An 18234-nucleotide genomic window follows, 5' to 3' on the forward strand; every position below is an offset into this window, starting at 1 on the left:
TCCCACACATCTTCTAAATAAATGAAGCCAAAACCTCTGCCTGGGTTTCAAGGCACCTGATCATATTATCTGATCCTATCCAGGTTCATTTTCTACTATTTCAGTTCCTACGCCAAGATCCATGGACAAAGGGTCTTTCCTAAATCTAAAAGCCCTCTAAGGTTGGATGCAAAATGGTGTATGCGTGTGTATTTGGTGGGAGAAGGGGGTGAAGAAAGGTCCAGGAGATGATTCTTTAAACGGTTAAGAGCCACTGCCCTACACCCAAACATGCACCCCTTCCCCTAGGCTGCTCATCACTCTCCTGCTCTTCATGCCTGTCATGTTTGCCTCTGCTCCCGGACTTTTTAATTCAACCTATTGTCAATTAAGACTACTTCTCTACACCCATTTGTCTGACCAAATCCAATCTATCCTTTAAGTTTCATCTCCTCAGGAGAAGCTTCCAAGTATCCACAGAGCTAGCTCTCCGGCCAATTCCTCTTGCACTTGCAGTTCAGAACACACAAGTACAACTCAGTTGTTTTTCTTGTGCTAAGTCCGTGAAGGAAGGGACCCTGACTTAAATCACTTTTGCACATCGTCACCCAACACCAATGCTAAGCAGGTCGTGTGAAACACATCTGAACCCCCAAGTATTGTAAAGATAACGACTACACAACAGGGCAAAACACAAAGTTTACTGCCACGCCTGGACCAATAACAAAGCATCTTACCAATAAATGCCGTGATGACGCTGTCAACCATTCCCTTCACGAATCATTCTTCAAGTCTGGATCCAAAACTACGTCAAAACTGAAATCCCCTGAAGTAAAAGAGCCGCCAAAATGACAGCGAAGAGTAAGTCCGGAGGAAACCCTGGCGCTCCCAAATTCCCTCTCGCTCCACCACAGCTGGGTTCACGACGGACGCAAACGGGCCCAGTAAGGAGACCTCCGCTCCCGCAGGCGCCAGCCGAGCCCGACACTTCACGCCGAGAGGGACATTTCCGCTGACTCAGCCACCCAGCTCCGCGACCCTCGCTCCTGCGGAGCCTGCTTCAGCCCACGGAGGGAAAGGGCAAGGGACAGTGTATCCCAAAGCGCCCCTCTCCACCTGAGGCCTCAGGGGCCAACGCCAGCTCCAAAATCCCGCCGTTGAGAAGCAGCAACTTTGCGTTCAGCCGCCTCCTCAGTTTAAAATCGTTTCCCGACTCGCCCTGCGGCAGGACGCTGGACGCCTCCATGGCGGCGATTCCAAGTCAGTGAAGCAACTAAGGTTGCCATTTTAACTGAGGGCACGGGAACGCTCTAACCATTAAAGTCTACTTTCCTAATCGCGGGGTGTTAATCTTCCGCGCTTTTCTACCGGTGCTCAGCGGTCCTTCAAACTTCCGCCCGTAGTAAAGATGGCGGCATTCCCTCTGTTCTGATTGGTTGATTCCCTCCACCGTAATCTTGGCTGTTCGTGGGGTGGGTTAAGGACAGCTTGGCTCCCAGCGGCGATCTGTATGTGGTTTCGGGCCCTAGAAACATTTTGGATTTGCTTTCATTCCTCCTTCTGAAGACCCGAGGTCGGCCACCAGGTTTGGGAGATTTGAAACGCGGGGCTGATTTTCCTCCCTGTTTTCCGGTTCTGCCCGCGGGAACCTTCGAGGAAGCGTGGAAGGATGGGAAGGGCGTGCGCCTGCTGACCGGCCCCGTGTTGCCTCTGCGTGGCCGCGGTGTTCCGCCTTGGCTGCTGTATGAAATCGTACGCTTGTCACTTCACGCCGAAGCTTTGTTTGTTAATAGAAGTGAAACGGATGCGTTGAGAGGGGCCAAAGACTTTAAAAGGTCCTTCCCCTACCCAACTTCCCCAAAGGCCCCAAAGACTGCAGATTTATCTAGTTTGCCGACACGAGCTCTTGAATGTTCAGCGGACAAGGGCTTAAATATAAGAAAGTGGGAACTCCTAACATTTTAAGGGATTTGTGTGTATTTCCAAAACTGACTTATGACCGCCATCCAACACCTGCAGCGTGAGATTCCTGAGCGTCTCGCCATCCTGCGGCTCTAACATGTTCTGTTCGTTAAGTCGGCTGTACAGGGGTTTATCCAGACCCACTAGAAGGACCACACAGCTGATCTGGGGTTCTTTCTCCCGAAGTCTGGTACTGAGTTCACAGAGGAGAATTCCAGGTGAATGTAGTGAAGAGGTTTGTCCTCTGAACAGCCCAGCCCTTCCTCCTTTTCTCTGCAGCAAGAGTGCTTATTCCATTTTCCCCCTAGTCTCGACTGGATAGCTTTATGTGTAGAAGCACATCATTCACCCTCTTCATTTCTTATAATGTAGTTTTCTCCCTGGAATTTAAAAAGAGCAGAAAAGTAACCACATGAATAGGCTATTCATTAAGCTCGTGCTGTGAATAAGAAGCCTAAAAAATTCTTTCATACTTGAGAATACTTTAAATAGAGTTTTCAAATGTACAAGTGACTATTTCACTCTAGATTCATACTACAACCAGTTACTGCACCATCAAATTTATGAAATTCCCAAGATCCAATTTCATTTGGGGAAGAAATGTGCACTAGTAAGAACAGTGCGTTTTAGGTTAATGCAGATGCTGGGTGATCAAAAATATTTATATTCTTAACACAAGGCAAAAATTTACATTAAGACAGTTATTCACATGGCTTTTGACACATTTGCAGGTAAATTTAATAGTGATTGATTACATTCTTCAACTTTATAAATTTCATCCATTGACATGAAAAAAGATGGTATGATTTGAGAGTCTATTCTCAAACAATGTGCAAATGATATATTTTTAATCTTACTTTTTTTCATTTCTTTAAGAACTCAGTAGTTTTGTTGCCCGGACCAACACGTGTGGAGAGTTGCGTTCTTCTCACTTAGGCCAAGAAGTCACCTTGTGTGGATGGATTCAGTACCGAAGGTAGATAGAGGCAGGTGGTTTACGTATGCATGATGGTGGTTTTCCTAAGGCAATTTTAAACTGCTATTAATTTTTAACCAGTCAGAAGAATAAAAGCTTTGCAACTCCTGTAGGAGTCTCAGAAGTCATTGAATTTTCAGTTTTATTTTTGTTTTGAAAGACTCAAATAGTGTCACTCTCAGTAAGTACCAGTAACATCTGTTGAACGGTATAATAAGTGTGATCCACCAAGGGACACAAATGTCCCTAGGTTTACTAAGATTGAAGAGTGCCTAGGACCAGTAATTGGGTAAGCTGGTAAGCTTCCATAGCATAAAAAAGCATAGTTTTTGCTAAATTTAGGTAGAGAAAAAGTCTAAAAACATGAACAATGATTCCTTAATGTTAGAGGACATATTATTGTTGTTCATCTCTATATTCCAGAACATACCTGAATGGAACATTAATTCACAATGAAGAGATCCAAAATACATAGATTGAGTGATTTTCCTCACTCAATGTATGGATATTTGACCCATACATTTGGTGAATTTTATCTCCTGAAGGAAAATCTGAGGAGGCTTTCTGTACCTCTTCTTGGTACTAAGAACTGTATGAGAAATGTTGGTTGAATGCTAAAATATTGGGATTTGGGGGACCTTTTGATGGCTTATAGAGGTATTAAGTTAGTACTGGACCTCTTTTAGAAAATTTTAGATTACATCTTATTTTTAGGAAAATAAGAGATTTTATATTGTCGTATTTTAAAAAATGACCAATCAGATGTCTCTAATATGCTAAAATATTACCTTTGGATTTTACTATATGGAAAGTTTCCAATTTTAATTCAAATTTCTTATAAAGACTTAGGCCAATAAAATTTTTTAAGTTTTAAAATCTGCCTTTTCATTAATAAGCCATCTGGATAGCATTAGTAAGCTGTACGTATAGCTACTAAAAGTTGAAATTGTAAACGAAAAAGTTTTTTCATTAATAAGCTACAAGATAATTACACAAATATAACTATGAATGCATATTATTATAAAAAAGCAACATGTGAAATTGCATGGGTTTTTTATTTGTTTTGCCTGCTTAAATTTTGGTCTCAAAGATTTTATCCTAATATGTTCACTTTCTTCATTAATCAGGCAAAACATCTTCCTGGTCCTAAGAGATTTCCATGGGCTTGTTCAAGTTATCATTCCTCAGGATGAGGTAATAGAAGTTTCCTCCTGTTATCTCCAAGCCTCTTTGATGCTGTGGTTAGAATAAAGCATGTTGGTTAAGTATGTTTGAGGTTTCAAATTAAGAAGTTTATTGTTATGGGCTTCCCTGGTGACGCAGTGGTTGAGAGTCTGCCTGCCGATGCAGGGGACACGGGTTTGTGCCCCGGTTCGGGAAGATCCCACATGCCGTGGAGAGGCTGGGCTGTGAGCCATGGCCGCTGAGCCTGCGCGTCCGGAGCCTGTGCTCCGCAACGGGAGAGGCCACAACAGTGAAAGGCCCTCGTATCGCGAGGAAAAAAAAGAAGTTTATTGTTAATGAAAATTAAAACTACCATAAGCCACGTTAAGACAAATGACAAACTGCGAAAAAATATGTGCAATTCATGTCACAAAGGGCTAATTTCTCTAGTATCTAAAAGGCTACTACAAATCAATTAAAAATTTTTTTTAAAATACCAGTGCAGAATATGAACCTAAAATTTATAGAAAAAAATATAAATGGCTATTTTTCTATATGTCTGTAGACATATGAAAATATGCCCAACTTCACTCATAGGCAGAGAAATATGAATTAAAGCTACACAGAATTGTTATTTTTTATGCACTGGATTGAGAACACACTGTGTTTGGGGAAACAAGTGCTCATACATTCCTGGAGGGAGTATAACTTGGCACTAGCTCTATGGATGGCAATTTGGCAATATCAAAATTATAAATGCATATATCCTTTGAACCATTCATTCCACTTGTAGTCAATGATCTTAAAGCTATCTTACACGTAGACTTACATAGATGCAAAATGACACAAATACAAGGTTATTCACTGCTGAAATATTTTTAATTGAAAGAACAATCTAGGGCTTTTCCAGTGGCACAGTAGTTGAGAATCTGCCTGCCAATGCAGGGGACACGGGTTCGATCCCTGGTCCGGGAAGATCCCACATGCCGCGGAGCAACTAAGCTCGTGTGCCACAACTACTGAGCCTGTGCTCTAGAGCCCATGAGCCACAACTACTGAAGCCCGTGCGCCTGGAGCCCGTACTCCACAATGAGAGAAGCCACTGCAATAAGAAGCCCGTGCATTGCAACGAAGAGTAGCCCCCACTCGCCGCAACTAGAGAAAGCCCACGTGCAGCAACAAAGACCCAACACAGCCAAAAATAAATAAATAATTTTTTTTAAAAAGAAAGAACAATCTAGATGTTCCCCAATAAGAGACTGGTGTAAAAAATAATGTACATCCATACAGCTATGGAAAAGACTGAAGAAGCTTATTATGTACTAATATGGGAAAAAATCCAAGGTATATTGTTAGATATAAAAACAGGATACAGAAGAGCACGTAGAGTGATATTATCTGTACTAAAAAGGGCATGTGTATGTGTGTGTATGTTATGAACTGTCCCTGGAAGGACACATAACATTGGGTATCTCTGGGGAGGGGAATTAAGGATCTGGAGAGAGACTTTTCACTGTAGATATGTTTATACCCTTTGAATTTGAGCCATGTGAAGGTACTACCTGCTTAAAAAATAATTACCGGGCTTCCCTGGTGGTGCAGTGGTTGCGAGTCCGCCTGCCGATGCAGGGGACACGGGTTCGTGCCCCGGTCCGGGAAGATCCCACATGCTGCGGAGCAGCTGGGCCCATGAGCCATGGCCGCTGAGCCTGCGCATCTGGAGCCTGTGCTCCGCAACGGTTGAGGCCACAACAGTGAGAGGCCCGCGTACCGCAAAAAAAAAAAATAATAATAATTACCATTAAATTCAGATAAAATAAAGAACTCTCATCATGTTGCTGAACGTCACTGGTTTCTATTTTGGTAATATTTACAAATGTTTGTACACCTGAGAAAAATAAGATTTACTCTGCTTTTAATGTTTGAAGTAAGTAAAGAGCCATGGGTTATCTTTCAGGGATCAGGATGCAGAGATGAGCATAGCTAACCCAGGAGAACTCCTTCACTTTGGACTCCATTATTGCTCTTGGATTTAACTGCCCCTAAGGCTAATCCTGGAGACAGTTGCCTTTAAAGTATGTGGGAATTGTTTGCATTAATCATTCTTCTCCTTATTTTCCTTTAAGGAAAAAAAATTTTAATTCTTAACTAATAGTTTTACTTGCTGTATTATACAGAGTCAAAATGGGGATGCAGTTTACCAAATTCTTTAATAAAGTCATTAAGAGAAGCCCCAGTATTTATTGCAATTAAGCTATGAGTATTAACATTTTTCTAAGCCATAATCTACAGTTGCTGCAGAGTCCTTTAAGTTCATTTATTTGTTGGAACTATTTTCCCCTCTTATTCTGTAGTCGGCTGCTTCTGTGAAGAAGATTTTATGTGAAGCCCCCATGGAATCTGTGGTGCAAGTGTCTGGCACAGTAATTTCCCGACCTCCAGGACAAGAGAATCCAGTTAGTAATTTAGAAACTGTCTATTTAAATTTTACCTGTGTACATGTGCACTGTCTGTCAACACATTCAGGCAACAGTGACTGAGTATCTACTAGATATCCAGCACTAAAGCCCTGCAGGTTCTACAAATGAACCTACAGATTTTAAAATCTTCACTGCAAACATAAACACCTATGTAAATATGCATGTTAAGACATTTGGTAATGAGCTCATCAACCACAGATATACATAAGAATGTCAAAGTCGTACACAGACATTTATGTTTTAGACTATACACTATAAGCACCCCGCGTTTTACATATGTAAATAAATGCTTGTGTTTTATAAATATTCATTGTGTACATGTCCTGATGAGTGATTTTTAAAATAGGTCTTTTCTCTCTTTCTCTCTTTAAGAAAATGCCAACAGGTGAGATTGAAATCAAAGTTAAAACAGCTAAACTTCTGAATTCCTGCAAGAAGCTGCCCTTTGAAATTAAGGACTTTGTGAAGGTGCCATCATCTGTTACTAATAAAATAGAGTATCTAGAAAATGTTGATAACCAGTAAAGTGTTTTCAGAGTTTTTTAAAGAAAAAGTTTAACTTCTGCAAAATTAAGCATGTTATAGCTATATCATGAATTATTCTGTTAGTTTTACAATTTCCTGGTGAACTGTTCTTAAATATCAACAGTTCTTTAAGCTGTTGCAGCTCCTGAATACCTAGAATGTTTTTTCAGACAGCTGGAAACAAGGTTGTCTTTAAGACTTAGGTGTTATTTTGTTCCATTTATTTTGTTGCTATGGTTTTACATTTTGAGAGGAAATTTATGTTTACCTTAGAAATGGCCACATGGCGTAGGAGATCCTGCATATATTAAGTTTAAGCCTCTAACAGTGATAAAATGTTTATAAGGCATATAAATATGATTACTGTAATTTAGGATGTTCTTTGAGGAAGCTAGACAACACTGGATATGTAAGCCCAGCTAATTTTCAGCTTTGTCATAACTGTCTACAGTTGTAGACTTATATATACCTAATTTATAAACTAATCTATAAAGGATTTTTTTTATTGCATGGCCACTTAGTCTTACAATTGAGTTCCCAATACTTAATATTTTAATTAGAAAAAGCAGTATAATTACAGAGTTGACCTTGTTGTGGGGAAAAAAAGGAAATACGCAGTTTTCCACCAGCTCTAAGCTTTTAGAAAGAGAAATGACAGGTAGTTCTTCTATTTCTATTTCTAGTATCAAAGAAATAAACTATTCCAGGGGAAAAGGTTGTCAGCACAGGAGGGATGCAGAGAATTCCAGCCTTGAAAATAAGCAGACCTTATCACTGTGTTCCTACTATTACAGCTGTAGAGGTTTGTCTGCTGTTCGCTTGCATTTCTTAAACTTGTCGTCCCATCCAGGTCATAAAGTTGTGGCTGTTTTTGGCCCTGGTATATATTTTCTAATGATCTTTGAAATCTTTACATTTTTTTTTTTCAGAATTAAACTCCAGGCTTAAAAATGAATGGGTAGGGAGTTCCCTGGTGGCCTAGTGGCCTAGTGGTTAGGATTCCAGGCTTTCATGGCCATGACCCGGGTTCAATCCCTGGCCGGGGAACTGAGACCCCGCAAGCCACGTGGTCAAAAAGAAAACAGGCGGAAAAAAAAGAATGAATAAATGTTTAGTAAGGTAGGCAAATTTCAGTCAATGAAGTGTGGTTCACTGAAAAATGTAAAATCTGTGCTAGTAACAAGCCTAGAAGTCATAGGAATTAAGGATGGTGGTGTGTGTGCACAAATGGTAGAAGCTAAAGATAGAGCTAAAGTTCTTAAAAATTCACAATCTGTATCTAAAGTTAATATCTTTTTAATATTTGAAAAATATTTAAACATAAAAATCTTTAAATTTGTTTAGAAAACAGAGGCTCTTCGTTTGCGGTATCGCTACTTAGATTTGCGTGGTGTCCAAATGCAGTACAACCTGCGACTGAGGTCCCAGATGGTCATGAAAATGCGGGAATATCTCTGTAATCTACATGGTAAGGGAAGAAACAGTAATTTCCATGTGTTTTATCCTAGAACATAATTTAGTAACATAAAACATAATTTAGTTCCCTACTGGGTCATGAATACAGCCTTTTAAAGGTGATAGTGCCTGTTAATGTTGTCTAAGTATTTACCATCACTGTTGAAGGTGGACCAGCCCTTTGGTTGTTATCTGTAAGTTTTCTTAATTCTTTATCATGCTTGTACATTATTTGTTGGGAGCTCAAAAATGTCATGTGAATGAAACTAGACTCTTCAGTCAGTCCTGGGTTTTTTTTCTACTATATTTGTGTTATTTTTGCTACACTAGCAGAACACAAGGAAAACCATAACAGTTCAGTACACAGAATCTATCAAACAGAATTATTTCATTACAAAATTACCAGCTTTATGAACAGAATAGGATTTTATGAAAATCTTCAGCTTCCCTCTTGGGTTTGTAGAAACCAGAATCAATATGCTTCATAGCTTATTTCAGTCAAAATTCCTAATTAAAGAGTAGCCTCAGATTTGTTGGACTGTATTGTAGACGTCATATTTGGTAAATTCCCATCTATTAAATTCTGATATTTCTCTCTTTTTAGGGTTTGTGGATATAGAAACACCAACATTATTTAAAAGGACTCCAGGGGTATGTATATTCCCTAAATCAGCCTACTAATAATGTCCTGTTAGTTATGAAACTGGACCACTTTGCTTTTATATTCCCTTAGTTCTATTTCTTTTATTTATTTTACTGCCTTAGGATGTTCACACTAACTAGGTATTTTTTAAGAGTTGAGCAAATTATATGGGTCAGTACTTTTAGTCAGAATCCTTTAATCCTACATCATTTTCTTTCCATTGAGGTTTATAGCTACAAATCAATAATGAATTGGTTCATTAAAAATAAATCCATTGTTCATTAAGAACTGACATTTTCAAACACTGATATTTATACAGTCTCTGGACTTATAAAATTATAGTTTAAATTTAGAAAAGCAGTTAGGAATTACTTAAATAGGAATTGACGCACAAAATCCTTTTTAGCTAGTAACAGAATTGGGCATTCATTTCAACAAGCATACATTTAATACTTGCTGTATACAAATATTTAAAGCCTACTATGTGCAAGCCTTTTGGGGACTAAAGGATGAGCAAGAAATGATCTGTCATTGTGGGAACTTTGCTCTTTAGTTGATTTCATTGATGAAATGAAGTATTGACTTCTACCAGTTCTTGAATTTGCTTTTTAATAATATCTCTGCTCTCCCTCTCTCATTCAAAGGGTGCAAAAGAGTTTGTAATACCATCCAGGGAACCTGGAAAGTTTTATTCTCTCCCTCAGAGTCCTCAGCAGTTTAAGCAGCTTCTGATGGTTGGTGGTTTAGACAGGTGAGCTTTCTTTATGATAGTACTGGTCAGAAAAGGAAAAGAGGGGGAAGAAAGGGGAAAAGGAAACACAAAATTGACTAATCTCTTAAAAGAAGGTTCGAAAATGTATGAGAGTTTGGAAAATACTTGTAAAATACCCTAAAAATGTGTAGTCATTATGTAAAGATTTACTGGGTGACCATCGTGTACAAAGCTCTATGCTAGTAGATGGGGTAGGGGGTTAAAAACAAAAAAGAATAGGTTTTGCTCTCAAGGAGCTAATGAATCTAGTAAGACAAAATAGGATATTAAAATCAACTGTGATGTAAACCAAAAATAAGTATGTTGAGCGTTGCAAATTAGTTGTATTAAGAGGTTTGAAATTATATTGTTTTGGGAAATATCATTAAAAACTTTGGGAACTAGGCCTTCTGGGACAGAGCTGCATTTCAGCAGATGAAGATGAGAGTTGGAATGGCATAGCACAGGAAAGCTCAAGTGTATTCATGGAGCAGTGAGTATTTCAGTTTGGCTGAAGCAAAAGAGTGTGTATAAAGAAGCATGGACTGCCTTGCATGTCAGTCTAATACATGAATATCCAAAGGTGCCATTGTATATTTGTAAGACAATATATTGAGCAGTTAACTTCTCATGGGTCAACTATGTATCTGATTAGATTAGAGCATCATAAAGAATTTTAAAATTTCTTATGCCCTTTTAGTATCATTATTATTTTGTACCCTGCATTGCCAGGAGCTTTTGGGGGAAAGTGTGTGTGTGTTTCTAGAATCCTAACTCAATTAACACTATTTTCCATTTGTAGATATTTTCAGGTTGCCCGATGTTATCGAGATGAAGGATCAAGACCAGACAGACAGCCCGAATTTACTCAGGTACTAAGTTATATTCACTCATCTCTTACTGATTGAGCCTTGCTACAGCCAAGAATGTCAAAACCAGGATAGAAATTATATATATTTCTCATTACATTTTATCTATCAGATATTTAATTAAACTAACCTACAGTTGAGGCATTAGTTATTTAATTTTTGATCCATTTATAAAGAATATGGTCATAAACTAAGGAATGACAGATTCCTACAGTGTTTTAATGGTCATGATATGACAAAGTTCTTTAAAAAAATCTCTTGTGGGCTTCCCTGGTGGCGCAGTGGTTGAGAGTCCGCCTGCTGATGCAGGGGACACGGGTTTGTGCCCCGGTCCAGGAAGATCCCACATGCTGCGGAGCGGCTGGGCCCGTGAGCCATGGCCGCTGAGCCTGCGCGTTAGGAGCCTGTGCTCCACAACGGGAGAGGCCACAGCAGTGAGAGGCCCGTGTACCGCAAAAAAAAAAAAAAATCTCTCGTGCACTAAAACAGACAATTCTGTATGTTAATATTTAATCTATTTATCTGGTCAGCGTCATCAAAGCTATTATGATTTAGTTTCTGTATGATATCATATTAATTAGTATGGCACAGAAATCAGTAATCAGCACAAAAACCATAAGATTTGGAGTTGGACAGACCTAAGATCAAATGTAATGTAACCGTACATAATCAGGCAAGTCACTTAGCCTCTCTGAGCCTTAAGCCATGAGATAGTTGTGGGAACTAACAGTTTGATGTATGTAAAGCATTAGATGTACAGTAATATTTAACCTGCTTCCCCATGTATTAAGAACAGAATCCAATGGTAATTTGAAACGAGAAATATATAAATATGTATGTATATACTAATATTGTGGCTCTTCAAATTAGTTTCATATGTTGTTTTGGTTTCAGATTGACATAGAGATGTCCTTTGTAGAACAGACTGGCATCCAGAGTCTAATTGAGGGTTTGCTCCAGTATTCATGGCCCAGTGACAGAGATCCTGTGGTGGTTCCTTTTCCTTCTATGACTTTTGCTGAGGCGTTGGCCAGCTATGGAACTGATAAACCTGACACTCGCTTTGGGATGAAGGTACTTTTCTGCCCCCGAATAGTCCTATAGTCTTTTGAACTACTTTGATGTTTACAACCAGTTACACACACTGTTAACATCATATTTTTTGTTGTTACCTTAGCTTGTTACTTTTGTTGTTACCCGCTACAGCAGGAGAGAATAATAGCATGTTAGCATTACAGTACCTTTTCTCTATCTACTGTGTTCCAAGATTCATTTCCAAGAGCAAGGTTCTTGCTATAACATTTTTATTACTGACAAGTTATTAGTTACATGGATATGAATGGTAACTTGAAAGGAAAAAAAAAAAAAAAACCTGTTCTTTCCTCTTGAATTTTTCTTAAGCTAAAATGGCACTTGGAAGGCAAATGATTAAGAGTTATTTATTCTTTTTCCCTGGTCTATAAAGAGCTCAAACATATGGAAACGTTTATTCACATTGTTAAGATCTACACATATTTAACTAAGGGTACAGTAGAACTTACACAGAGCAGTTTTCCTTAGCAGGCCTCTTATTATTTGCTCTTAGACAGCAACAGCCCTTCATCACTGTAATGCTGGTGACATTTCTATATCTCAGTTCTCAGTGCAGATTCCTTAGAAACTGAGTTCTGCTTGGTCCACGAATAGGCAGTGCTCAATTCTCAGAATGAAAAAAACATAGCACACAAAAAAGTTCTAACTGCCTATTTACAGCAGCCAGCTTGACTACTCCTTGTTTCTTTTGTAATATGAAATGGTGGTTCTTAAGTCAGACTACTTAAGTTAAATTCTGGCTCTGCCACTTACTAGCTGTGTTATCTTGGGCAAGTCATTTCTTTCTCTGTGCCTTGGTTTTCTCATCTATTAAATGGGGATAATAAGAGGGCCTACCTCATACACTTGTTGTGCAGATGAAATGAATTATTACTAATGAATAATTAGTACATTAACACTTGTCATGGTTCCCAGCCCATGGTAAACACTCTATGAATGCGCTCTATAAACATTAACAAGATCTACTTTCCTCTTTAAAATATTGTTTGTAAAAGGTTTTGACAAGGGACTTCCCTGGTGGTGCGGTGGTTGGGAATCCACCTGCCAATGCAGGGGACATGGGTTCGATCCCTGGTCTGGGAAGATCCCACATGCCGCGTAGCAACTAAGCCCACGAGCCACAACTACTGAGCCAGCGCTCTAGAGCCTGCGAGCCACAAGAGAAGCCACCGCAATGAGAAGCCCATGCACCACAATGAAGAGTAGCCCCTGCTCGCCGCAACTAGAGAAAGCCCGCGTGCAGCGACGAAGAGCCAAATGCGGCCAAAAATAAATAAATAAATTTATTTTTTTAGAAAAGGTTTTGAAAAAATAAAAAAGGTTTTGAGTTAAACATTACTTCACATTTAATTACCTTTTCCTGTTATCCATTTTCCAGATTGTAGATATCAGTGATATGTTCAGAAACACAGAGGTTGGATTTCTTCAAGATGCGCTTAGTAAACCCCAAGGAACCATCAAAGCCATATGTATCCCTGAAGGAGAAGTAAGTGGAGCACAATTCTATATTTGCTTTAAAATGTATATTTGGGAAGTAAATATGTTCAACATTGGTACATTTAAACTTTAGAAAGAAAAATTCTCTTTAAATAAAAATGCATTTTTCATATAAAGTCTAATAGTGTCTCTAAAACTAAAAGTAGAAAATGGTAAAACTTTATGAATATGAGTTTACACTTTCGAGATCTAGAGCTTTTATTTTTCCTTTTAAATAATGCTGTAAAGTTCTCCTGTACTTCATTTGGGTTTATTTCCACCAGTGATGAGTATAAAATAGTATTCCTATTCTGTCTCCAGCCTCAGTTTGTCCAACAGCTCCCAGCCCCGTATCAGCTCCAGCATAGCCCTTGCGTGTTGGTTCTTGGTCTTCTGACGCTCTGGGGTCTATTGCATTAATAATGGGAAGAGAAAGGAGGTGGAGCTATGAAAAGCAAAAGGAAGGGGAATGAGGGTAGGAGACAGAAAGAATGGTTGGGTTGGGTAAGCATGGACTCTTAAGTAATGGGGCATGTCTATTTTCTGTAGTTAGTAAACCTGCTTTGAAAATAATTTAAGAAGAGTTCTAAAAGTATTTTGAATAAGATTACTGTTTTGAAAGGCAATTCAGTTGGATACATAGCATATTAGTATATTTAAAATGGGGAGAAGAATTCAGTCTCATTACTTTTTTTTTCACTTCATATGTTCAGTGGAAAGTAATTTGGTGTCTGTATTCTAGTCCAGACATATTTAATGTGTTTGGGTAAGCTCGGTATAACATATATTGCTTGTTATTATTATTTACCCCAATTGGAGTATGTCCAATTCTTTCCCAAGTAGATTATAAGGACTGCAGGGTCATGAACCATGTTTTCACCTTTTTTATATCTCCCATAGCTAATTAAGTACTCCATGAATATTAGTGATGATGATAGCCATAATGTCTCACTTAGAAACACATTGAGATAATTTAGAAAAGTAAGATATAAAGAATTTTAAGAGACCTGAAATAATCAAATTCTGAATCCTCTTATTGATTTTATCGATCCTTCACAATTTAGTTGCAAAGATTCATTTTGAACATATTATAGATACACAGTCTTCTGTGGAATACATTCACAGCTCTTTCCAATAAGACCTGCATAATTAGAAAAAAAAATACACCTTGTAACAAGCCTTAAAATTTTGTCATTTGAGGGCTTCCCTGGTGGCGCAGTGGTTGAGAGTCTGCCTGCCGATGCAGTGGACACGGGTTCATGCCCCGGTCCGGGAAGATCCCACATGCCACGGAGAGGCTAGACCCGTGAGCCATGGCCACTGAGCCTGCACGGGCCGGAGCCTGTGCTCCGCAATGGGAGAGGCCACAACAGTGAGAGGCCCACGTACCGCAAAAAAAAAAAAAAAAAAAATTTGTCATTTGACAACAGAAATTAAATCTTTATTGAATCTTATTATTGTGATGGAAAAACACAAAATACTTGTTTCCCATTTCATTTCATAAACATGTTTGTGAAGCTAAGTGTCATACTGATGAGTTTACTTTTTCTTTCATCAGAAATACTTAAAAAGGAAAGACATTGAGTCCATTAGAAAATTTGCAGCTGACCATTTTAATCAGGTAAGGAGCAGGTTTTTTCCTTTCTTTTAGGGATTCTATATTTTTAACTGTTAATTGCTTGAGCTCTTATGCTATCATTAGTTTTGAGGGGCTTGTTATTTAAGATCATTCTACTTTTCTTCTTTTTATTTTTAAAGTTAATCTTACCCCTGGGTATAACTCCAAAACTTCAACTTAGTTGAATTCACCATTAATCAGAATGTGAAAGTTCAACCATAGACTTTTAAGATAAACACTGGTACTTTAATGCAGTTGGGAAAATTAAATAGAGCCCCATGTGCCCAAGGTTTAAATGAAAGCATGGCGGTATGAAAGAAAGACAGTATTCATTGTTCTTCCCATACCCTTTTTAGAATTATGAATATACCTTTCCTTTGACAGATACACTTTGTGTTCTTGGCTTGGTGAACAGTAGCACTAAAATACGGAGGAGGAGCAGGGAATGGGCATTCTTACACTGTCACTGGAAGTATAAATTACCTCAGCCATTTTGGAATCACTAACTTTAAAAATAGTCATATTTTAAAATATGACCCTTTGAGTCAATAATTTTCTATACTTTAAAGAAAGGATCTTATATATGAGGACACTTATGCACAGTATCATTTACAGGAATAAAATGAAACCATATGGGTGTGATTAAATAAATTAAGGTAGAATTAGAGGAATAAATATTAAAGTTCCTTTTGAAAATTTTGTCTCTTAACTAAAAGTTTGTAATGTAGGAAAAATGTTCAGGTTATAATGATTTGTAGGAAAAGGAGAATACAGAACTATATATTCACTGATCATAACCAGGTATAAACACTGTATTTGTGGATTGAAAATGTACTACTCACACAGTCTCTTCAGCAAGTGGTGTTGGGAAAGGTGGACAGCCACATGTAAATCAATGAAGTTAGAACACACCCTCACACCATACACAAAAATAAACTCAAAATGGCTTAAAGATTTAAAATATAAGACATGACACCATATAACTCCTAGAAGAGAACATAGGCAAAACGTTCTCTGACATAAACCGTAGTAATACTTTGTTAGATCAGTCTCGCAAGGCAAAAGAAATAAAAGCAAAAAGAAACAAATGGGACCTAATCAAACTTATAAGCTTTTGCACAGCAAAGGAAACCATAAACAAGACAAGAAGACAACCTACAGACTGGGAGAAAATATTTGCAAATGATGTGACCAACAAGGGCTTTATTTCCAAAATTACAAACAGCTCATACAACTCAATATCAAAAAACCAAACAACCCAGTCAAAAAATGGGCAGAAGACCTAAATAGACATTTCTCCAAGGAAGACACATAGATGGCCAATAGGCACATGAAAAGATGTTCAACATCGTTAATTATTAGAGAGATGCAAACCAAAACTACAATGCCATCATCAAAAAGTCTACAAATGAGGGCTTCCCTGGTGGCGCAGTGATTGAAAGTCCGCCTGCTGATGCAGGGTACATGGGTTCGTGCCCCAGTCCGGGAAGATCCCACATGCCGCGGAGCGGCTAGGCCCATGAGCCATGGCCGCTGAGCCTGCGCGTCCGGAGCCTGTGCTCCGCGACGGGAGAGGCCACAAGAGTGAGAGGCCCGCGTACCGCAAAAAAAAAAAAAGTCTACAAATGATAGATGCTGGAGAGGGTGTGGAGAAAAGGGGACCCTCCTACACTGTTGGTGGGAATGTAAATTGATGCAGCCACTATGGAGAACAGTATGGAGGTTCCTTAAAAAACTAAAAATAAAGTTACCATATGATCCAGCAATCACACTCCTGGCATATATCCAGAAAAGAGCAAACCTCTAGTTTGAAAAGATACATGCACCCCAGTGTTCATAGCAGCACTATTTACAATAACCAAGATATGGAAGCAACCTAAGTATCCATCAACAGATGAATGGATAAAGATGTGGGGTGTGTGTGTGTGTGTGTGTGTGTGTATACACACACACAATGGAATATTACTCAGCCATAAAAGAACAACGAAATAATGCCATTTGCAGCAACATGGGTGGAGCTAGAGATTATCACACTAAGTGAAGTTAAGTCAGAGAAAGACAAATATATCACTTATATGTGGAATCTAATAAACAATACAAATGAACTTATTTACCAAAAAACAGACTCACAGACATAGAAAACAAACATGGTTACCAAAGGGGAAGTGGGGGAGGGATAAATTAGGAGTTTGGCATTAACAAATTCACACTACCATGTATAAAATAGATAAGCAACAGTGATTTACTGTATAGCCAGGGAACTATAGTCAGTATCTTGTAATAACCTATAACAGAAAAGAATCAAAAAATATATATATATATGAATAACTGAATCACTTTGCTGTACACCTGAAACTAACACAATATTGTAAATCAACTATACTTCAATTTTTTAAAAAAAAGAGAGGAATAAAAAAGAAAATGGACTACCCACCTCTACTACCACACATCACAAGTCTCATACATCAAGTTCAAAGGGATTTTTCAAGAAAAAAGAAAGATAAGGATAATGGTTTCCAAAATGGGTCAAGGCAAAATAAGAAAAGCCAGGGGTATAAAAAGCTTTTCATAAAGTTAAATGAATTTAAAGGATTATACTTCTCATTTTTTGCTATAGAAATATGTTTTCTTTTATGAAATTATGGTAATAGTAGATATTTGGGGTTTGTTTTATGCCTTTGATAAAATTCAAAATTGTCAGCCCTATATCTCCCAATTTTCTTTGTTTTTATTTTACTAGTGTTTGAAACCTGTATTTAGGAACCCAGGAACACAAAATAAGCCTGAGAGTTAACTTTGGCAGCCTTTAGTTGATAGGACTATTATTACATTTTCTTCTTCTTCTCTTTCTTCTCCTCTTTTCTTTTTTACTTTCCTAATTTCCTGAATTTTTATATTTTTAAAATGTATTAATATGTTTTAACTTGATTTGGCTTGAATTGTTTTTAATGTTTATTTTTAGCAATATGCTGCATGTACATGGTTTAAAAAAAATAGTAAAGAAGGATTAATAGTTCAATACAATAACTGTTTACTCTAGCTCACTCTATTCCAGTCCCATACCAGAGTACCTTTGCTTTTATCAGAATGCCTTTTTTTTTTTTAATTTTTGGCTGTGTTGGGTCTTTGTTGCTTCACATAGGCTTTCTCTAGTTGCGGCGAGTGGGGGCTACTCTTCCTTGTGGTGTGCGGGCTTCTCATTGCAGTGGCTTCTCTTGTTGTGGAGCATGGGCTCTAGGCCCGT

General features: G+C 38.2%; 1 protein-coding gene across 1 annotated transcript in view; it reads left to right on the plus strand.

Annotated features, from left to right (window-relative positions):
* Positions 1–18234, plus strand: part of DARS2 (aspartyl-tRNA synthetase 2, mitochondrial) — a 28470-nt gene that overhangs the window by 7334 nt on the left and 2902 nt on the right. Inside the window, exons 2-13 of the mRNA XM_065880902.1 lie at positions 2050–2159; positions 2818–2917; positions 4045–4111; positions 6436–6537; positions 6934–7029; positions 8431–8554; positions 9146–9192; positions 9829–9935; positions 10738–10807; positions 11699–11878; positions 13275–13382; positions 14931–14993. Coding sequence (XP_065736974.1) covers positions 2050–2159; positions 2818–2917; positions 4045–4111; positions 6436–6537; positions 6934–7029; positions 8431–8554; positions 9146–9192; positions 9829–9935; positions 10738–10807; positions 11699–11878; positions 13275–13382; positions 14931–14993 — 1174 coding nt within the window. The remainder of the gene's footprint in view (positions 1–2049; positions 2160–2817; positions 2918–4044; positions 4112–6435; positions 6538–6933; positions 7030–8430; positions 8555–9145; positions 9193–9828; positions 9936–10737; positions 10808–11698; positions 11879–13274; positions 13383–14930; positions 14994–18234) is intronic.

The sequence above is a fragment of the Phocoena phocoena genome, chromosome 1, assembly GCF_963924675.1.
Source record: "Phocoena phocoena chromosome 1, mPhoPho1.1, whole genome shotgun sequence".
In the NCBI taxonomy this organism is placed as follows: domain Eukaryota; kingdom Metazoa; phylum Chordata; class Mammalia; order Artiodactyla; family Phocoenidae; genus Phocoena; species Phocoena phocoena.